The following is a 24,259-nucleotide window of genomic DNA, read 5'->3' as shown; positions in this document are numbered from 1 at the left end:
ACAACATAGATCTTGATAGTGAATTATATTATTAAACTATTTTCCTGTGAGATTACATTTGAGGCCACATGACCTCAGGTTAATCACATAACATTCAACTCTTTATTGTTAATGACATATGTATGACCACGAACAATCTATTCAATAATACAAAATCTCCTTATTCATTAAAACTAAATCAGTCTAATTCTACGATTTTATTTTGGCATGCATTAACTGTTCACCTATTTAGATAATATTGGTGATCCTACTTAAAATTGTAATTACAAAAATCGAAAAGTAATTGGTACGTATCGTCGAACAAGCTCATTTAACTTCATAAAAGCAATTACCTAAGTAAGTTGGATATACAATTGGGAACATAATTACTGACACTTGTTTTATAATTGTTAGACAAATAGATGAAAGAGTCATCTCTTTATATCAAATTTCGTTTACGTTGTGATGAAAAGTGACGAGTACTGTCGTTAAACCGGTGCATTTACATTGTTTTACTATTTTTGAAAGATGGTCTGAAACCTTACGCACTAGCTTACTAGCTTTTTGGTCCTACTTCAATTTAACTCCATTATTAAGGAGGCAACTGCCAGACTTATCGCTAACAAGTTAGGTTATCTAGTTAAGAACAAGAAAATAAGAATACTAAAAATCTCCTCTTACTCCTATCTCGTTTTACTGCCTATCCAGCTTCAGATTCTAGATTTCTAGAAGATCTTCCGCAGAATGTATTTATACAATAGTTCTGATACAAAATCACTATATTCGAAAAAATCCAATAACGCACTACATTTTCCAATTATAAATCACGATCCTGGTTCCAAATCACTGCTAAACTTTGTACATAAAAATAATAACATCGCTTTAATTAGTTTTTTAAATATTTTGTTGAAAACTTAATTATTAAAGAAATAACAGCTAGAATTATATATTTTTGTTAAATAACAATTAATACTTTTATAAATAAGACAAAACAATGGAATGTTTGTTTCTGTAACAGGAATAAATTCAGCATTTATCTAGAAATATACTATTGAGATGGCGGTCAACTTAGTAGGAGAAATGATACATTAACCGTTTAGTATTGTTTTTCTTATGGAGTATTAAGTATGAAGTTAATTCATAAATATTAAGGTTATATCTCACAAAGAATTATATGACATTGTAAATTTATGCACGTTGTTATCGCAAGCAAAATCAACGTAACTAAAACAAAATTGTAATAGATTTTTTTTTTAAATAATAACGAAGCTTGTCATACATGCTTAGAAGTAAATATCGCATAGTTTTTATAAACGATATCTTTGCTATGTACGATATAAATCCTATAAGAGAGTATGAAATACGTTTTGTTGCTGAAGTTTTGATATTGAGACTCATCTCGCCTGCCGAGATGTCATTTATAAAAAATAGGTTATGATTTTTTAAAATGTTTTGTCCTTATCACTCTTATGTCACTTTGCAAATTAATAAACGTGACAAAAAATGAACATGTTGAACTAATCCTACGTGGATAAAGTTACGATACTTTATGACTGCCGGATCTCTCATGTAGTATTTTCCTCCAAAGGAACATTTACATGTTTTTGTTTTGCTCACATTTAATTAAATAAACTGACCTCTACAGAAATATGAGATATCGATTGCATCTCCTTTAACATTTTTCAGGAGAACCCTCTTTAGAAATGAAATATTTTACGAAATGTTCGTAAGGAAGGGTCCTTCCATGACGTCTCTATATCGAATCTCAAATAGTTAACTCAGATCGATTCTTCTTTCGAGTTGGAAACATAGACATCACCGGAGTAGAATTTAACTAATAAGAAACTATTCAAACGCAATATATACATAATAGATTAAACAACAACTGTACTACATATAAACATAACGACTCAAATGGCCGTGACTTCAGGTTTTGTATAAAAATAAATCATGACTTATTATTTATATTTTTAGAACTAGTTTTTGGTCATGTCCTTCTTCGTACCTTTCAAACAAAAGACGATATTTTACCTTCGTTTTATTCGATTAATTATTACATGCGCTTATTTGCAGACTAGCGCAAATATTATTCTCAATAATTTTCTTTGATCGGTAACGTTATTTCGTAATTTTTAAAATCGGCTCACTACTTTTGCAGATCCTATAAACTCAAAAATTTGCCCCTATTGGTTTAGAGTTAGTTCTGAGACATGCATTTTGAGTAGTAATTGTAAGTAAAATAATACAAAAACCAAGTAAATAAAGTTTATTCGTCAGTATGACTTGTTGCGGAAAAATATCGTAATTCTATTATTTTTTAATACTTTATATAAATACATAATTAGTATATATGGAAATCCCTAAGAAAAAAAATTATATATTTGAGGAATAATATGATGTCGGTCTCATTGGAGGCACTTGGAGGTATGTATTATAACAAAAAATATAATTTAGAATTAAGATCCCATCGTATTTTGTAACTAATGTCTGACAAAAACATTAGTTACAAAATACGATGTATTTTGAATCTTCGGTCAAAAAAGTCAACCTTGGCTCTTTGCAATATTTTTGAATTTCGACGCTAAAACGTTAATAAATTTAATAAGTATTAGATACTTTTTTGGTTTCTTCGTCTGTTTGTAAATATATATAGGGAGGCAGGCAATATTTTTATAGAATAAGGCGCAAAGGTAGTTTCCACGTTTGTGTATACCTTTTTAAATTTCATTTTAATTATAATTTCGATGCTAACTAAAACATATTAATAATAAAATTTACGGTTCCCTGAATTGAAGACTTAAATAACATTTAAAAATTATTATAGCCAGTTGCATCAACATTTTTTAATATAAGATAATATAAGGTTTATTTAATATTTTAAATTAAACCTTTAAATGATTATCAGCGTGACGCGAACACACAGATATTAAAAACAGACACATAAAACTCTGAAGGACATATAGACACAAAAAAACATAGCATTTAATTATGCAGTACTTTATAACGTTAACAATAAAGAATAAGCGTTCATTTTAAATTTACTAAAACTTATACAGAACTATTAACTTTAACTACGTACATAACCCGTGTATTTATATAGAAATTATTGCATAGCACTTTTGTGTGAAACAGAAATTATTCGTACATTGAAATGTAGAATGCGACCTTCGTAAATGACCACCGTTTCGAGTTAAAATCTTTAAATCTCTAACAGATGAAGCAGGAAGTAAAATTAAACTGAAATATGAGATAAATAACTCGGAAAATGATAGAGGGAATCGTGAAGACGATTCTCCAGTCATATTTTGTGGAAACATTCAGAAGTAAGAAGAAATTATGCGCAAATCCAGCAAATTTTAGAAGAAGACGAAATATATATGACCGACAATATGAACTACAATTCAAAAATATGGACGGTGCTCAAACACACCAGGTTAAAAGCCATCAAGGAAAAGTAAAAAATGTCAAAGTGTCAACGCTTTTATCATTCCTCGTTTTCTATGTATGTGTTTTAAATGTGATAACTATGTGTGATGTTAGTGTTAATAAAAGTGTAAGTATCGAACTTAATAATAGGTATAATGTTAATTTAATTGTGAGTAAATATCGACGTCCGCGTTTATCTGAGAGCTTTAATGCTGAGCTTAAGAATATTTCTATGGATGATGAAACAACTGAAGTATACTCTAACCGGTACAAAAATAAGAGAGATTATTCAAACTTCACAATAGATCGTGATTACACAGATAGAAGGATCTATGATTCGTCATGTGCTATCGGCTTTCCTCATGATCTAACGTCTAAACCTTTTTGTGTAAAACACACAAACTTCAACCTTAGATCGGAGACACGTCAGTTTAATGATAAAATTGTGAAATTGGGTGTCCTATTACCCGGCGATTCTGGAGAAGTGTTCTCGTTGGCTAAAGTTTTGCCGATAGTGGAATTGGCTATACCAGCTTTAACAGCTGGTAATGGGCCATTACCAGGCTGGAAAATATTGGTGGACTATCGAGACACAAGATGTTCATCAGTCGATGGACCCTTGGCAGCCTTTGAGTTCTACGTGAACGGTTCAGCTGGTAAGTTTTTAATACACAATTTAAATTTCGACTTTTTAGGCGCCATTTCTGTTTATTTAAAATTGATTATCAGAAAATAGTTTTATGCAAATCAGAACTTAGTCGTATACAGCTAATAACACATATAGCTTTTATACTAATAACATACATTGACTAAAAATATCTATATACAATAACACGGGCGAACATTTCAGATGCCTTTATCGGACCAGGATGTGAGTATGTTATCGCTCCTGTGGCGAGGTACGCTGGTCTGTGGAATATTCCTGTAATCACAGCAGGTGCCCAAGCCGAGGCCTTTACTTACAAGGTTCCAACCTTCATGACCTTGACCAGAATGATGGGCAGCTACACACAAGCTGGCGTCGCAATTCGAAAAATTTTTGAGGTAATTGAATCTCTTTCTCGATGTTGTGATTGTATTTTAAAATACGTTTTTAAACTACTGTGTGTTTTATTTTCGTAATTGTCCGCTTTTTTTATATGTTGCATTATGTCCTCGCGGTTCTATTTATACGTGTGGTTAGGATCTGTCGTTAATTGAATATTAGTACACAGCAGTCAGAAATAGGAAATGCACGTAATTGGTATTTAAAGAAGGAACAATGCGTCTCGAATACAAAGTACCTGTGTGAAAGGTGAAATAAATTAGCATTTCTTGAACGTAGGATTAATAAATGAACATTTATTATAATTGAAAATCCGATCGAATGTATTTAATAGCTTTTTGAAAAAAGTACACGTTATCTCTAGGGCCGTCGCTGTTTTTAAATTGGCATAGATTATATTGCCAGGTAAAAATAAGTTAAAAAATTGAATGTAATGTAGTATACAATATTTTCAAATTTTAATTATGATCACTAAATTCTAATCAAAATGTAGTACACTGCACTAATTCCATACACAATTCTACATGGTTTTACAATTTTTGCTGTTGACTGTTTTAAGACGCCAAACAGTCAAGAATAAATTATTTTTCTTACGTAAATATATAACGTCTGCATAACTTGGATAATAAAATAGCACGTGATTGTATACCAATGAGGATAATAAATACTCTATTGTTCTGGATATCAAAGGCTACACTATGTTATGGATTTATAATTAATTGGCATTTCAACCTTTTGATAAATCAGTCCATTTTAAAGTTTAATATAATTAGATATGAATTAAAAATATTCTCTCTGGGCCTATATAATTATAATTAATTGGCCTAGTTTAATTTATTAAAAAAATTAAATTAGGCCAATATTTAAACATTTTTTTTCGGAAAATGAATGATTTCATACTGGCTACAGTCCCACTTTATCGATCAGGGTGGGAAAGTTCGCTGGTTGTCGTTGTTTCACAATGACATATTTTCTAATTTTATCTTAACTATAGCGTTCCAATGACATTACTATTATATTCATTTATTTTTGGTAATTATTGTTATAACTATATAATATATTAATAATACTATTTAACTTTTTACTATTGCATCGGTGTATCTTATTATTTGACGTTTCTACCAATGTCTCAAAACAATTATTAATATTGAAGCGTTATTATATTTGAGTATGCCGAAAGGGTTTTTTTTAGGATTTCGTTCACAATATTGAGGCTGTATTAATCAAACCACAATTTTCCAATCCGTTTTTAGATTGGATGACACTGAAAACAAGTATTTGCTTACAATCAAATTGACAGAATATGGCTAATCTATGCATCTTCACTTAGCCTCCATAAAATAGGTAACAGGTAGGTAAATATTAGCAATATAAAGAATTGGGCGCTATAATTTTGAGCAATAAAAACTCTTTCGCTTTTCACGAAGTTATGCAATAACAGGTTATTATATATAGGACAGTAGCCTTTTCTTTTTTAAAACATTTAATGAAGTCAATGAATTAAATATTTAAAAAATATATATTTATATTATTTACCATTATTTCAAAAAAGTCGTTATTTATCTTTAGTGATATTTAAATTCAAGGAGATTTTTTCTAAGGTTTAAATTTTTACATAAGTTCGTTATGCAATAAATAATTTAGATGAATAATGATTTCATTATAACTTTCGTGTCAAGGTTATTATTTACAACTTTACGTTAACTATTGGGGAATGTATAAATTAAATATTTTTTTACGTTTAACACTTGTGTACTTAATACACGACAACTGAGGTGTGACAGTATCACACCTCAGTTGTAATGTATCCGAAAGAAATTTTAAAAATCTTTCACTTATTGTAAACATGTTCTTATATTCCTTTATATAATTTAACTATATGAGAAATAACTCTTTTTAAATATTTTAAACGCAAGCAACGTATTTTGGTGGCAATTAAAAAGTTTAGACAATTTTTTCCATATTTATCATATATAAAAACTGTAATTTTGTGTCTGGAATTAATTAATTTTTTTATGACTAATATCTGTAATGTAAAATAGTTAACTTAAGACAGCGAGATTATCTTTTTTTCCATTATTGTGAAACTGGTTGACGATATTAAGTTCATTAAGTCTATTTTTTACCTAAAAACATCTAGCAGCAACTGTCAAACAAACAGTTTCAAACTTCTGTGGTTAAGCCTCGACGTTAAGGGTAAATATTATTTATCATTTCGATGCGTAATAATATTATAATAAAAACCAGGAAATATAAGTAATTCAGAGCTTAAAGGCCAACAAAAGGCCCCATACCTATAATGATTGATCCAAAATAGTTATTTCCGGTGTTAATTTGTAACCCTGTATGCATATTTAACACTGTAAGCCAAGTCGCTTTCTGTAAATTAATAATGTATTTGTATGACATGGCTATTGTGATTAATTTTTCGCACACTAAACTCGCAAAGAAACTCTTGTGTGCGTTGTGAAACAATATATTGTTTGAGAAACTTATAAATAAAATGAGTTAAGTATAGATGGAGGATTTGAATTCTGGTAGTGATAGAGGTTTTCTGCAGTATTTTTTGTTTGATGCTACAAATTGGCGAGGGTTCTTTCCTAAAGGGAAATGAACAATCAGCAAATAAATATTTTCGTGTTTGTAAGATGTTTCATGCCCTGTTTAGGTGGCGAATTGTATTCTGTTACATGAAAAATGTCGATTGTTTTCTTATTTTTGCGACTATAGCATGATATGCATATGAATAATCAGCTCCTTAGATATTCTTTTTATTATATAATTATATCTATAAGACGTTGTATTCACTATAATATTATGTCTGCCAATATCCGCCTCACTGGTGCAAATACTACATAGAGGGACTAAAACAATATTCAGTTGGCAATGCATATGTATATGGTCAATGGGTAAGCAAATGATCATACTGGCTTGACTCCCTATAATATGTGCAGTTGTGCACATAAGGCGTGATAATTGACAAAAATAATTATGCGCAGAGACTATAACAATCTAGTTGGTTTCATGTTTAGCTTACTGTGTTGATAAAATTTATAACATAGTGAATTTCATTTATTACAATCTTAATTGTAGCGACCATTTAGCTATAACGACGTTAAATCTAAGTCCTTTGAATTTAAAGGATACTTTGGTACAACATTCATCTGGTTATTTACTTTGCCCTTGGCTAGGTAATTTGGATGTAACACCCAGTTTTAATGAATCGTTTCTAACAAATTCCTAGAAATCCAATGCAGATATTGCGACCGGAGTCAGCCGCCAAAGACACTAAGATTTTTTCTTTAACAAACAATTTTTATCTTTTCAGCAACTGTGGAAATCTTTCTTTAACTTTTTAGCTAATTAGGTAGGTAGGTATACGTTTCGGAGTAAAATTTATTTATTAGTCTTAAAGTGATATTCTGAGTTATTTTATAAGTGAACTATATATGCAAATGTTTTCAATAGTAAATTAATATAAACTCTACATAGTGTATTTATCTTCTACTTTTGCTAATAATGACTTTCGTATATAACGTCGAAATTAGAATGGTCCCTTCATAGTCGTTATACGCAAAATTCACTGTATTTCAATTTGGTACCATATTTGTTTAGTTTCTTAGTGAGGTCTTTTAGTCTTTTGTTAACCTTCTTTAAAAGTACTATTTTTATTTGATAATTTTGTTATTATACTATATTGTAACTAGTGTTATTCATAATTTATAGTATTTAATGTCAGGCTTATACTAAAAAAGTAAATTCAGTTGGTACTTTTCATGAGTTGTTAATTTTACATTACTTAATGAAATTCTTCGTTCCAGGATTGTATCAATGAGCATTCTCTTTTATGTAAGCCAACTTAAGTATAACTATTATTTTTGAAGTTATACTTCATTTAGCGCGTAAGGGAAAAATGATGAGTGTAAATTCTCGACACCCCGAAGATAGTCAACATTTTAGTTTTTATTGTTAGTGTCGTTTTTTCTACAAAAGTAGAATACAATTTTTGAAATGATTTTTATCTTGTTATGCCAAAGAAGTATAACTTCTAACCCGTGTACATATAGTACAGTAAGTTTATTTTTGTTGATGTTGTGAAAAAAAATCTAGAAAATATCACAGCAATAATCAATATCGAGTATGTAAACATCATGCATATAAATCTTAACAGCAACCAATAGTGGTTTAGATAAGCGAATAATAATTAATAGCTATTTGCTAACTGTATCATAGGAAATATCGTATTACGCACTACACAAGATTACACATATTATGATATCAATTTTCATGTAAACCTTTAAGTGAATTACTTGAAGATTGAATAAAATTTTCCCGACAACTTGCAATCCTTCATAATTTAATTTAAATAACGTAATTGATAATTTAATGATTATAGATGTGTTAAACTGTCATATTTTGTTTTCGGAATATAAAACTAATAAAGACACAAGATTTAAATTAAAATCATTCGCTAGATGAGAACTACAAAGGAAAGTCAAAACTATGGCACATATTAACAGAATCTCTCGACTGATAACTGACACGAAACACGATCGGTAATTTTATTAGACCAATGTCAATCAAATAAAACCCGCCGTATTCTGTTAATCATAGTTCTTCTTCAAATTAACACAATCGATAATTTATATACGTGTTAATAAAGTTAAAATTATACTCGCGTACATAAATACAATGTTTAGTTTAATGTTCTCTTAATCTTTAGTATCCAATGGCCTTGCACATTGCAATACATTCTTATCTATTAATAACCGGCTTTCTGTAATGACTATTTCTATATTATTTTATATTCATCTGATTAATACATCTTTCAATATGTGTTAAAATTGATTACGTAATTATTGTATTTTTTATTACTCGTATATCTGAGTCAATGTCAATGTAAATGTCGTACATTTAGTGATAGGTTTAATTTCCGCAAAAACAATATTTTTAGGGCCTTCTGTCCCTTGTCATTTAGCTCCCATAATAAAACGATAAAACAGAAAATATGTATCTGTGCTAATGGGTTTTGGACGGAACGGACGTTCGCGACGAACTTCAAACACACACAATACGTGGTAACCATAGCAACAAGGTTCATATCTTATAATATATACAAATCTCCTGTTACGATGTTTGTCCGCGATGGACTCCTAAACTAAACTTAACCGATTTTAATTTTAATTGGCATACCGTGAGCAGTCTGGTCCAACTTCAGAGATAGGACAGCTTAGATCTTTAATTATAGTCGCAATTTTATTTTATTGCAAATTATTTGTCTATAATTAATTGACAGTCACAATTATCTGTTAACTCCAAAAGATTCTAACAGCTGTCGATACTTTTCGACTGGATTGAGTAAGAAATCAGCAGATGCATGCAAGCAGATGGCACTGCTATGGTAAACCGATGATGAACATGATTACCACGTGTTATTGAGGCTAAAGTATAAATTAAATGTATTTTGTAGTAAATGAAATACCATGAAATTCAATTATTTCTATTTTTTTAATTTTTGGTGTTAGCATAGCCAACCACGTGTTACTTAGACCGAAGTGTAAATCAAATTCAAATTATAGTGACGATAATACAGTGAAATTATTCTTTCGTGTCACGCTATTAAGACTAACTAAAACCACATTAAGGAGAAACGAAGTTCGCGGGGGCAGCTAGTTTTATAATAATACCGGATATTTTAAATCTTGCATTTGAAAAAATAACATAAATATATTGTTTTAATTTATTGTAATTTAATTTAATATTTTGTCCTATGCTTCCTGGATTAATTTGCGACGGTTTAAATTTTGTAGCCTAGTTGGACTATTCTTAACAATGTATATTATCAACTAGCAATGCCCCGCGCTTTTACGCGCGTAGATACCGATTTTGTGGTAGTGGAAGGTCTACTGAGTCGGACTATAGATATAGTTTTGTTATAATAAAAGTTTTATTTTACTTAGTTTTTATTTATTTCCTTTCAAATTATTAGATACACACATTCATAATCTTATCAATATACAGATTTTACTTTACAAGAAATATATCTAATACATTTTTAAATTCGTAACATCATTTACGTAGAATGTCCGACATCAGTAAATTAAAAAATACTCAACAAGTATTGAAAAATTCTTAATTTCAAGAGGGTAATGAAAGTATTTTTTCAATCAGTCCAGGTCCATTATAAATTGTTAAAAATAAAAACAAATATTCAAAATGCGAAAGTAGCTTTTGTGGCAGCAAAATAATTTCATGTTTTGGAGTTCTGACTTGGGATAGGCCAACATACCTGCCCATGGGTTAAACTTTCTTTATGTAGATATTGATACGTTGTGTAATACTGTACTACATTTTTTGTTCAATCATCAATAGTTCAAACAGCGCACGCTATGACAGATTTTTTATGGATAAGCTTTTCACACCTTGGGTTATATAGATTTTTTGAGAGAAAGCACTATAGATTTTTTGTTACGGATCCATACTTTAAAGAATTTTTAAAATAGTTCCAGTAGTTGTTCTGTAAAAACATTACAAACATACATACAAAACAAAAGTGTATCCTCTTTGTAATGATTAGTATCGATATATAATTTAATTACCATTCACAAGTAAAGTAACGCAGTAAGTACAAGTAACAATAACACACAAAATTATTAAATTTAAAAATTTAACATACAGTAAAAAGAGACGATAATAATGATTGTATGAAAATAACATTTAGTGGGGGGTACCCATTAAATGTTATATAACATAATAACAAATGCAGTGCATAGTATTACTTTGACCTCGCTTACACTCGTAATAGACACTCAGAACAGGTACCAATGTGAACACATCACCGATTTCCAGGACACGACAAAGATCGCACAATCAATAAGATAAAGTAATTTTTTTTACCTATTTTAACGATTACAGTTTTATTGTCTTTGGTTAACAAAGCTTTTACACATTGAAAGAAAACAATTTTTTAACCGGATTAAAGCTATTTGTATGATTATAAACTTATAATTATTTAGTCGATACCAACTCCGGGGAAATAAATACAGATAACACAACTTTCTCTACAGCTGTGATACTTTTGACATTCAACACCTTTGTGTGTTTCGTGACCACGCACGCTGTAAAGCACGCGAAACGTCGGAAAAATTAAATTTAAAATTATGTAAATAATTATAAGTTTATAATAATACAAATAGCTTTAATCCGGTTAAATAATTGTTTTCTTTTGATTATAGTTTTGATAAATAGACCCCTACCTCAGGTTATCATTGAAATTTGGTTAAAATGCAAATTACCTATTAATGATCATAGAATACAGATTATTGCGGATATCGCATCGATTTTTCTTACTATTTATCTAAATCAAATAATAAAATTTTCACATTTTTACATATGTTTTTGTTACAGGAGTTTAAATGGCGGAAGCTGGGTATGCTATACCACAACACAAAAGTATCAGCTGGCAAAGGAAACAGCCCCTGTTTTCTCACGCTCAGCGCAATATTCACGGTATTGGAGAAGAAAGACGACACAATACCTATCGTACCGTTCGACGAAACAAACACAACATCGTCAAAATTAAAGGAAATACTACTAAAGCTATCTTTAAACACGAGAAGTGAGTAAATGGAAAGGTGTTTTATTGAAATCCTTTATCAATCAAATTGATGTATTGTTCAACCCTATACATACGGCGCTATTTCTACGTCCTATATATTCAATCTATAACATCAATTGAACAGTTAAACGATAACTGAATCCGAATGCATCAAAACACCAGATGGGCCATGGTCAGTTCGACCAATAAGCTTAATTTCGATATTAACAAAAAGTGTATTTTTAAGTTTAGAGTTAGAATTTTGCACCCTAGCCTGACCATAAGGTCGATTGGGTGATAATTAAGAAGATAATCTGAACAATCAAACACAGCCTTTGCTTAGAACGGCCAAGAGAAGCTTAAAATTGTTAATCAATTATTACTTAAAATATTTAAATTGAAATCTTTGAAAACACAAAAAGATATCTCAAAGGGATCAAAAGTACCGATTCAGATTCTGAGTAATTGGTATTTCTATTGTTTCTTAAATAATTTAAGGCCAATTTAAACAAAAAAGGCTGGGTTGTAATTACTTTGTCTTTTAAAACTGGATAAATCGCGATAAGCCCAGTTATTTATTGTAGACAACTATTATTGATGTGAAGCGTGCAAATATTGCGTTAATTAAACGCGTCGGTCTCCTTAAAAACTTAAAGTAATAATTTGTTCACAACTTTTTTACTATACAAGTAGTGGCATCAACACTAAAATATTATAAACTTTAGAATACTTTGTCATTGAAATCAGAATTACGATAAATTAATTGATGATAATTATTGCGGTAATTGCTTTAAATCTTTTTTTCCTTACTTGCATTTAAAGAGCTTTACTACATTATCTGAAATAATTACTAATTTACATAATTTTATTTTCTGACCGTGACATGCCAGATAAAAGAAATGCCTTTTATGTTAATTATGATAATTTCCCTAGCAAGGGTCATATTCGCTCGAATTAACATAAAAAGCTCGCGATAATTAAGTTGAAATTTTATCTTCAACTAGTGGACCGGACGGACGTTGTCCTGTCTTAACTATGAATATTAATTTCGTATTGGTATAATAATTGAAAAATATTTCAGAAACAAAGTGTTTACTATTCTAATGCTTTATGATAAACAACATTCTTTGATTGTTTTTCTGGCGCGTATATAAATAGTTTTGTTAATATTCCGACACGGGAACAGGCGACATAAAATTGGATTGGAGCATGTCAAAAACATGGATTTTCAAGGTTAATGCCACAAGCAATTAGCGACTGTAATTATTTTATCAATATAATAACTCCTTCTTACACCCTCTTTGACGATATTTGCAGCACGCATTCTGTCAATGGTATGTCAAATGAAATTTTAAAGCGGTAAAATAAATTCAGATTGGAAGGTAAAATACTTAAATAATGATATGGTTGAATGGTCGATTTTGGACGTAGATCAAAGTTGACATTTTGCCACCATTTTATTTACACGTATACGAAATCTATAATGAAAGATTATTTAACCACATAGCAGACGTCTTATTTGCCTATATATATACCACTTACATGTTGCAAGATCTTACAAACATTTATCGTATTTCTAATTAGAACATAGAACCTTTTCGTTCTCAATCTCAATCAATAAGCGATGTATCTCCTATCATACAATCACTTTTACTAAACGTAACGTTTATCTTTTATAAAGACATCCCATGATTATAATATTAGCCGACGTTTGGAGGGTAGAATTGCTAGTCTTGCGTAAACTATGGTTTGCGTACGTCACAAATGAGTCATAGTTCGTGCTTTGTCTCGTCTCTAAATTTTACCTTTATATATCGTCTTGTTAAGCTACCCTGACAGAACACCTTAACTCACTTGCAACAATAGTAAGTTACTGTTACAGATAAATAAATTTTTGATGTAAAAAGAAGATAAATATCATATAAAAGTATAGTATACAGTATCTCTCGACGATGACCTCCTCCGAATGTTGCCATTGTGAGCTGTCCCTCGCTCTAATATAGATAGAGGGTAGATAGTATATAGATGGACTCCTTATGCCGTGCTCCCAATGCCTAACCTGTCATTCCTTGCATTTATTGCCATCCCTAGGATAAGCTAATATGTTATTTTGGCATACACTTATATTAAGTTATTCGCTAAGCTTATATAAGTTTATTGTAATTATTTATATATATATATATATATATATATATAAACTATTTAAAAAGTCCCAGTTTTATTATTTTTATTTATTGAATATAATTTGAAATATTATTTAGTATCTTCAGGCGCAATTAAGCCACGCGTGACGCCATTTTAACGGAAAGGATATAAATACAAACATATTTTCGAACGAGTTAACTCCGGTTTTGATTTGTTTAGCCGTAATAGGCTTCGAAAAATGCGGGACTTGAAAAAATGACATTGAAATCAATAAAATACAAATATTTTTTTTTATAATATGGTCAAACGGTCAAAAGATTTCCCTTTATTTTATTCAGTGACAATTTGACGTGTATTACATATATTACAACTTTACGGCCCCTTTTTTGTAATTATAATTATCAATTTTGACCGTGCCTTGACTTGCCTTAAAGAAAAATATATTTTAAGCTTTAAGTACCTTAGCACAGGTGTGATTATGTATAAACTATTTTCAGGATCAACCATCTAGCTTATTAAGGTTGAAAAATTATCATTTTGGTGTAAAGCATGACAATTGTAATATTTGAACGTTTTAATTTAACTTACGTTTAAAACAGTTTCAATATATTTTGATCTACTTATGAAATCTTTGTTGGCGCAATGGTACTGGGATTTAATGGTTTTATGAAAAGATTTTATTTTACAGTAAACAGTTTGACCTTGTTTGGAATATAACAGAGGCGACGACGAAATCCAATTAAACAATTAAGAATATCGATTTAATTTAAAATTCTTGTTTACATTTCGGTATTAACACGTTTGTTACATAACTCAAGAAAATTTAGTTTTTTTATGAATAGGCATATTATGGAGTGGAGGTCTACATAATACATGTTTGTTCATTAAAATATAGTCGAAGATAATATATAAATACTGGATATTAAACATAACTCACTACCTTACACTCGTCTCCTCTATACGCATGGTAACAGCTCTAGTATTTTACAAGATCTAATAGCACTAACGATCAATATTTTTAAGCCGTTAAACAATTTAACTCGATTTTATTTTTGTTATTACGTTTAGTTTTGATGATAAAATTAAATTCATCCGAAATCACAGTTCATTTATACGAATGAATATTAATTTAAAATTAAATATTAAGCAATCATACATTACTGCTAAATTACGTGTATTTTAAACTTTTGAAAAAGTATAAAGAAGCTTCAAATTTTTAAGAAAAAACCTTCAAAAGGGAAATATTTTTCAATCTGCAACAATGTGTTCTGATTTTATTTAACAAAATTTTTCCAAAATTTTTGGAGGCACTATACTCGTCTAAGACCGAATTTTTTTTTAAACATATGAAACATGTCCAATGTTTCATATGTCTTTAGAGTCAAAATAGAATCATTATTGTATGATTTTATTCATTGTTTACTTAATATGAGGCCATGGATTTTATATGGCTTTAATTATCGCTTAAATCAAATATTTGTTAATTATATTAACTTCAATTATTCAACTATTTTTCGACCAACTCGTTTGTGATTTAAATTTGCAAATCATTCTACTGTTTATTAAAAGTACACATATATGTCGTATATAATTAGCTAAAGCTATATACAATATATATATAAGTAAGTTGGTTTAGCTTAAGAAATTAGCTTTTAACCTGTCTATATTACATTCGTTGAAGTCGCGGTTAACCCAACCCATTCCACTTCGTATAGATTTAATTTCGCTTGCATTTGACGCCTGCGATCCTTTGACCTTTTCAACGAGTAATATAACGGAGATTTATTCGTTCCATTCAGTTGTATTACGTAATGCTTTCCAGATTTTTTTAAGATTATTGCGTGGTATACTCTATTTAAGGCAGATACTCCTTGGAGGTCGACAATATCGTTTAATATTTAAAAAGATACGATTCCCGATACATTGACGGCTAACAAGAGTCGTTTTTTTATTATGTCTAGCGCCATCACATCTGACGTATGTGACTCAGTCATCAACACGTGTCTTATTATCAGTTTTTTATATGGTAAATACCAAGGAGTTCTACACCTTCGTTGTTTTAATAAGACTATATTTTCATAGTTTCTTTACGATATAAACATTGACTGGTAACTAGTTCTCAAAGCGATTATATCCGAATTATCCGGACGGATTTATGGTTAAATGACTCAGACCAAGCGTAAGGAGTTTTACACCTTCCCTGTTTTGATAAAAGCAAAGGTTTTGATTATAGTTTACGGTACGTTTGGGGCGCAAAAGTTCTTGTTGGTCGTGTTGCTAAAAATATATGCAGGAACTTTACCCTACAAAATCTTACAAAGTTATGTGCGCTTCTTTGAATGTATATTAAGATGTCTAACTTGCAATAAGATGTATGTCTATAGTTTATTCTCGCATATTCTGGTATGAGGGAAAATAGATGGAATGATTGAGACAGTATCATCTAATCATAAACAGTATTCATTGTCAAAAAAAAAGTCCGTGATTTACGGTCCAATTCTCTAGCAAAATACACTAATCAAATAGAAGTTTATTCAGTGTTTGAATACGAGTATCAGTGAGTCTCCAAACGGTAGCTTTGTAAATAGATCCAGAACTAGTCTTCCAAAACTTTTAGAAATAACATTTGTATCGCGATTGAAGAATATTTTTTTTACTTTTACGGTTAAACTTGATTTACACACACCAGCCTTTTTATTCATGAAAATTAAATTATTACAATTTTATAATTTCCGTTTGTATTTGAACTATCCAGTTACGAAGATGAAGTTCAGTGATCAGGTTTTAGGTTTAATTTTATGTGTTTCGTCCGATCTTTCTTATTAATAAAATCTAAATAAGCCTAATTGTACTCTTTTTTACTGTAACACTTCTATCTCTCTCTGTCAACATGTGTTTACAGTTTGGTAAAGAGAGATAACAGTTAGAGGGTAGAGTAAAATTAAGTAAATTAAAAAGCAATACATGGATTTATAGACACATCATCAAAGAATGGTAAAAAATTAACCAATTTTTTAAACAATTCTGTATAGTATATAACCAGTTACGTAACTAAATTTCATAATACATGAGACAATTGTTCCAAAGGAATACAGGTTACATGAAATAGCTCAAAGCTGAGTAAATATTATGTTGGGTCAGTCGGCCTATATCCGACACTTGTACGTGACATCTTTTGAGTAGGACCTGAAGTTTTTGTTATTAAAGACAAAGTTAATACCGAGGGACAACCGGCACGTGCGGCTTTATTTACGTCAAACGACAGGGATAACTATTGACAAATTGTTTAGACATAGAAAAATAGTTTATATATATAGTTAAATTTAGTATGCAATTTTTTGTTAGAAAGTAAAGCGTATGTTATATGTTCTTTATTGCAGAATTTCCATTTGGAATCCATACAATAGACTTAAAACAACATTAACATTCTGGTTGATGATTAAAATACTTTTTATCGATAAACAATGAAATGTTCTTAATTCAAACAATTGAAAGTGGCCGAATACGACTTTATTTTTACAAAAAAAAAAAAATATTTTGTTCGCACCGTTAAGATATGGAAACAATCCATACGAATTATTTAACATGACGTTCTCCAAAAAAATGTCGACGGAATTTTATTAGACAGGCGTAAATGCTTCGCTAAATTTTATTTAAAAAATATAAAATTATTTTAAGTTTAATGAAACGAGTGTTAAAACGAAGAGTTGAAAGTCAAATGGCCAGCAACATAGGAGCCTTCCTGCAATGTGAGTGGGCGGCGGTAACACATCAGGTGAGCCTCCTGTCCGTTTGCCTCCTATTACATACAAAAAAAAAATTAATCAGATTTACACCGTTAGTCCAGTAACTTTGGGTCCGGTGTTCGTCCTCTTTTGCGACTTAAAATATATTTAATAAATAATATTACTATCTGCTTCCCGAAGTATAATGCGCGTACACTAGACCTATTCTTATACCTACCAAATTTACATGTACATACAATGTACAGTTTAATAATAATTGGTCAAGCTGATTTGAAGAAGTATGAAAACAATGTGATCCGAAATTATGTATGTATATACTAACTTACCCGGCAAATAATTTCCACGTAACAGTCAATGAATTAGCCTATGCCTTGATTTTTAATCATAAGAAGTCTAACCTTTCTCGATTTATAAATGACTATGCCGATTTGTTTTATACAGATGTGAGGTTGAGGGCTATTTTGGATTTTTTGCAACTAAGCATTTGCACCGCTTTTCTCATAAAATATTTATTTTATTAAATATAATTATTAACAAATATATAGTCGAACGCATATAAGTTTTAGGTCAAGCAGATCGCCGATACTTACCTTCATACGCAAATATTGTCATTGGCTATTCTTTTTATTCAAAATTACCTAACCAGTATCATTAAGTACTTGAAGATAAATTGTTTATATCTTTTTCTATAGATTTAATATTCATATAACATTATAACCTGCTCTCTGCAATAACCACGTCTGTTCCGTTTTTTATTTATCAAAAAAGCTTTGACGTCTCTACCGAACGGATCTGGTAATAAATATAACCTTATTATGTTATGCTTATTTATTGTTACAGTTGTTGTGGTCTGTGCAAATCCCAGTACTGTACGTGAAATAATGCTTGCAGCAGATGAACTCAATATGGTGTCTTCAGGAGAATACGTTTTTTTCAATATAGAATTATTTTCAAAGTGAGTTAGAATTGTACATTTTATTCTACAGTTTAATGAATATTGTTTGTAAATAATGAAATTACTTCTGATATAGTAATACTGTTAAAAGAGATGGAACACTGTTCGTCTCTTAATTTACAATTACTGACAGTTCTGTAAGCAAAAATATATAACGGATGAAACTACTGGCAAGAAACTCTACGCCATTTTGATTGCCCTAAGCAGTGAATAAAGAAAGTATCGAATGTAAATATGGCTCACTGAAGAACTGGAATCTGATCTTACTAACCTAAAAAATATGTGAAAATGTATACTTAATAACGGCTATAATATTTTAGCTTAGCCTCGGCCTCATCAAAAGAGCCGTGGAAGGTTGAAGGTGATACTGACGAAAGAAATGAAAGAGCACGACGTGCCTATAGTGCTGTTCTTACTGTCACCAGTCCAGTGCCTGAAAAGAAGGAATACCTTGAATTCTCTGATAAGGTAAGACTTGGTTGGTTAACACCGCCGCAATTTGTTTGAATAATTGTGATTGTCTGGAGTTAAGAGTGCTTACGTCCGCAATAGCCATGCACATTTTTTTATAACATACACTACAACTACATATTAAAGCACATTTCTGTATAAATTATAGATAGCCATTTGGTGATTAATTTAGCAAAAACCCTTTAATAAATATGGCTTTTTATAGGATTATCACTTGACAAAATTTTCGCCTGTATATTCATAATTATGCCACTGAGTCGGAGAATGGTTTTGATCGAAATAACATATATACATATTTATTTGTATTATATAAGAATCATTATTAAGGCATAAAAAGGCTTTACGTTTGCTTACCTGTCTTCAGGCATGGTATAGATACAGGTATGAAGCCATCTTACAAAGAGAACGTTGTGGAGGGGTTTTGAAATTAATAATTAGTAATTTTTTTAGTAAGAATTAAAAATAGCATTTTGTATAGATTCTATCGATTCTATAGTAATTAAATCTAAAATGGTTTTCTAATAAATTAACAAATAGCATAATTAAAATATATAGAAAATAGGAACAGCACATTTGTACTGTTGCGTAATAAACCTTGGAATTAAAATATGGTAAATCATTTAGCAAAGGGAAAAATCACGATAATTATAATAATTTATGTTACACTCGTTAAAATTATTTTAAATTATTTCAATGTTATCATGTCATATATATCCCCACGTTCCGTTTTTATATTGACAGTGGTATCAGAAATTATCCATTACCATTTTTATATCAGTGCATACAACTCGCCTAGTTTGTTTTACTGTCCAAAATTATATAAAGATATTTCATACAAATAAGAATGATTTCTTTAATAAAATGGTACGAAAAGTTCTTTTAAGACCCTCGAATTCGGATTATTGCGTGCTTAACCAAGAATATTTCAGGTCAAAGACCTAGCTGCTACGAAATACAACTATACGTTTGGCAAAGAAGAGATTGTGTCTACGTTCGTAGCAGCTTTCTACGATGCTGTACTCCTCTACGCGTTGGCGTTAAACGACACGCTACGACAGGCTAATGACCCCAGAGGGCAATTGGATGGCGCTGCTGTTATTAGGAACATGTGGAATAGAACTTTTCAAGGTCTGTAGTTTATTATCTTTCCTTGGCGAGACGTTTGGTTTAGTGCTTTGCTGTAAAAAGACTATTATCTCTGTATTTGATATTCGTAGTTAGGTAAAATCTAGAGTTATGAGTGTGAAAAAAATTGCAAAATAATGAATTTACAATTATATATCCATTATTTTATTATAAAGTAGATTTAATTGTCAGGAATTAATGATTAACAACAAAATGGTTTTACGTAATTAAGGTCATCAAAGTTCCCAAAAATCAGGAAACTGTGAGGCTTAATGAAGATAATATATTTTTATTGATTCAAAATTTTGTTCATTACTGTCCAATTATCTTTTTATTACTACAATATATCTTTACTTGAATGAACTTGGATTGTGAGTTGTGCAATTTCCAATAATTTTTCATTCACTACAACCTACGTAAATATAACTTATTAAGTGGGTTGTAAATTAATTATAAGAACTAGTACCTATAGGTGATTTCGTTTATGTTGTGTTTATATTACCACAAATTCGTATACATTCATTTGGTTTCTTTGGTAAAATTCTTGGTAATATCTATCGAAATTGAAGGCTTTAAATCAAATTTTACTTCGCTTTTTTTCATTCCTCTCTTACTTTAAAGAGTAATTTCCTATAAAGCTATAAGCTTCGCCGTATTTTATCTATGGTCATTTTTGATGCTATATATGCTATGAGTATTTTTCATTATTGTTTTATGTAACATACAAATAGAATTGTTTTAGAACAGATGATAGAAATATAGAACACGAATACTTTCTAGATTTCAATTGATGTTTTATTATTTTTTTTAGTGATTTCTGAATAAAGTTGTATTTTGTATTTTTTCGTTTCAAGGCATCACAGGCGAGGTGATAATAAACGAGAATGGAGATCGCGTGGCGTCATATTCTTTGCTGGATATGAACCCCAATACTAGTAAATTTGAGGTTAGTTATAATATATTGTAATGTTCAATATAAAAAATCAGTGGCGTTACAACCTTTTTAAGGTCTTGGCCTCAGATTTCTGTATCTGTTTCATGATCATTTGTTATTCTAATAGGCAAGTAGGTGATCAGCCTAGGCCTGACGTACGCCGTCGACTTTTTGGGTCTAAGGTATGCCGGTTTCCTCACGATGTTTTCCTTCACTGTTCGAGTGAATGTTAAATGCGCACATAGAAAGAAAGTCCATTGGTGCACAGTCGGGGATCGAACATACGACCTTAGGGATGGGAGTCACATGCTGAAGCCACTAGGTCAACACTGCTCGATGTTAAATATATATGAGATATATTTGTTATGTTTTGTTATATATATATATATATATATATATATATATATATATATATATATATATATTAATTTCGTGCAATATTTTAGCTAGCTAGAGAGTATTTTAAATCTCTATATAAAGAAATGTTCACGTTCTAATACGTACTTATAAAACCATGCATGCTCTAATCTAATAGACCGTACTATATCGTTAAAGGCCGGGAACACATTTGCGAGGCTTCTGGCGTTGCAGCGCGGCGTTAGCACTTAATTTTAAGTGGCCGTCTCCTCGTTTGGTCTTGTCCCATAAAATAACTATAAGTCTGACATAACGATTAAATATTTGACTTATTTTTATATTATATTATAAATTTTAATTTACTTTTATAATTTACTCTTATAAGTAATGTCGCAGGAACCAGTAAGTATTACAAAACAGCAATAAAAACCAACCAAATTTTTTTAACGTTTCTTTGTTAACTTTGTAAGGGAAAACAAACAAAATTGGGGCGTGGTTCTGCATACCCTATCAAAGTAGAATGTAGCCTCCATATCTCAAACAAAATTTCGCACAAAGTGTTTAAAATTAAATTAAAGCCTATAAATCCTTTTGTAAACTTTTTATTTTACATTCCATAAATGACATCAAACGAGTATACATACTCTGTATTAATTCGTCTATTTCTAAAGTCTATTTCGCATTGGTAAATAAACAACTGAGAAATTATTATCATCTATTCTACTCTGCTATTAGAAAGCAGTTTCATTAAACAAATACCTATACGTAGTAGCCATAAGTTCTGTTATAAATGAAAATACATTTTGTTTATGAAGTACTGTAATATTATAAAAAAATTATACCTAGATATTTAATAAAGTCTCAGGAAAAAAAATCTATTAGAAATGGCCACCTTAAGCTTTTTTACAGGCCTATAATTTGTTTGTCCAGGAACGTATTTTTAATTTACGCACAGTTTCCAAGACAAATTTCGCCACTCCAAAGATTTTTTAGGAGACTCAAAAACGCCGTAGAGCAAGCCATGTTCTTTAAAACTGACCATAATTTGAAGTCCAATAGGTTGAGGTCTGGGCTAGATAAGGGCCAGTCTTCAGCTGTTATAAAGTACGGGACTTTGATTTCAAGTCAGGCTTGGGTAGTTCCTGCTTTGTGATTAGGCGTAGAATTCTGCTGGAAAGTCCACGGTATATTTTAAAAAGTGTATTGCAGAGAAGTTTCGCAACATGATCCAAGATTGTATCTTGATACATTTCCGCTGAAGTTTTAACTCCATTTTTATAAAGAAATAGTTTTGTGACTCCCCACCAACACCAAAAGACACTCACCCACCAACAACCCATCACTGACGTAAGATGATGACCACGCTGAATCTTTCCGACCGAACCGACCACTTGAGCAGCTTCTTTAGAACTGTGAGCGTACACTTTATCATTTGCTTATTGTTCTTCAATCTTGAACATTCTTTTTTAGGTAAAAATAATAATTATGTGATTTTCACCTGCGTATCGCGATAGGAGGCGTTTTGATCTATACACTCTCTTTAATTGTAAAGATGTCCTGGATATCGACGATAAGCACCGAGCTTCAGGTCTTGTTTTATAATAGGCGACAAAGTCCCTGTCTAGTCCCTGGATAGTCGTCGTATCATTTCTCGTGATAGGATTTTTTGCTTCCTAACTGTAGTTAGGCACGCGGTCGCCTCGATCTTTTTTGGTCTTCGACAGACGAGTGTAGTTGTTCTTGTTACTGTGATAGTACGATATACGAACATACGGCTGATACCAAGTTTTTTGAGTGTCTTCAATATGGCCGACGGCTTCATACCCACTTTGTACAAGGCAATGACTGCAAACCTATTTTCTTTAACACACCAAATCATATTGTAATTTGATAATGAACACGAAACAATATGAGAAATGGGGCAAAATCGACCGAAGTTATTTTGTTTAAAATAATATACGTGTTCCAAATTCAAAATAATTAAAAAGTTAAAGAAAATAAAAATAAATTATATAACAGTATTTATGCCCCGACTTACAATATGAGTGGACGTTTAACCTTTTTCCCTTCACCCTCATATTTATTCTATACTTGTTCCTCAACTTTTATGCCTATCAATCAAATTTCCAAACTTATCCTCGTGTGGCTTTTTCGCGCCAAAAACAGTACTGTAACTCAAAATATGTAATGAAGTTATGTAATATAACATATACTTTATAGTTTTTTAATAGGAATATGTTAAATTATGTAAACAGGAAGGGACTTTTTATATCATAACTCGATTTTTATACAAACCAACCTGCCTGGTCAATTATTGGCCTGAAACGTAACTTAAGGCTGTTACTTAGCTTAAAGCCGGAAACCTCTATTTGTAAAGATTCACCAAGTCTGTTATTATATCAAAATTTAATTAGGCTCGCCCTAAAATAACAAATTGAGTTTACTTGACTGGATTATACTCAAATAAACAAAATTTACA

General features: G+C 30.5%; 1 protein-coding gene across 8 annotated transcripts in view; it reads left to right on the top strand.

Moving 5' to 3' along the window:
• LOC123709414 (atrial natriuretic peptide receptor 1-like) overlaps window positions 1–24,259 on the top strand; it is a 103,223-nt gene that overhangs the window by 56,070 nt on the left and 22,894 nt on the right. For 3 of the 8 annotated variants that reach the window (XM_045660737.1, XM_045660735.1, XM_045660736.1), the window contains exons 2-8: window positions 3,194–4,061; window positions 4,256–4,449; window positions 11,858–12,068; window positions 18,779–18,893; window positions 19,214–19,361; window positions 20,294–20,492; window positions 21,344–21,435. In XM_045660737.1, the coding sequence (XP_045516693.1) occupies window positions 3,245–4,061; window positions 4,256–4,449; window positions 11,858–12,068; window positions 18,779–18,893; window positions 19,214–19,361; window positions 20,294–20,492; window positions 21,344–21,435 (1,776 nt within the window). In that variant the 5' untranslated portion in view covers window positions 3,194–3,244. Of the gene's footprint in view, window positions 1–3,193; window positions 4,062–4,255; window positions 4,450–11,227; window positions 11,334–11,857; window positions 12,069–17,945; window positions 17,968–18,778; window positions 18,894–19,213; window positions 19,362–20,293; window positions 20,493–21,343; window positions 21,436–24,259 lie in introns of those variants that run through there. The other 5 variants (XM_045660739.1, XM_045660741.1, XM_045660740.1 and 2 more) reach the window with 4 other exon arrangements.

This window comes from Pieris brassicae, chromosome 5 (assembly GCF_905147105.1).
Source record: "Pieris brassicae chromosome 5, ilPieBrab1.1, whole genome shotgun sequence".
NCBI lineage: Eukaryota > Metazoa > Arthropoda > Insecta > Lepidoptera > Pieridae > Pieris > Pieris brassicae.
This window is presented reverse-complemented; position numbering and strand designations above follow the sequence as displayed.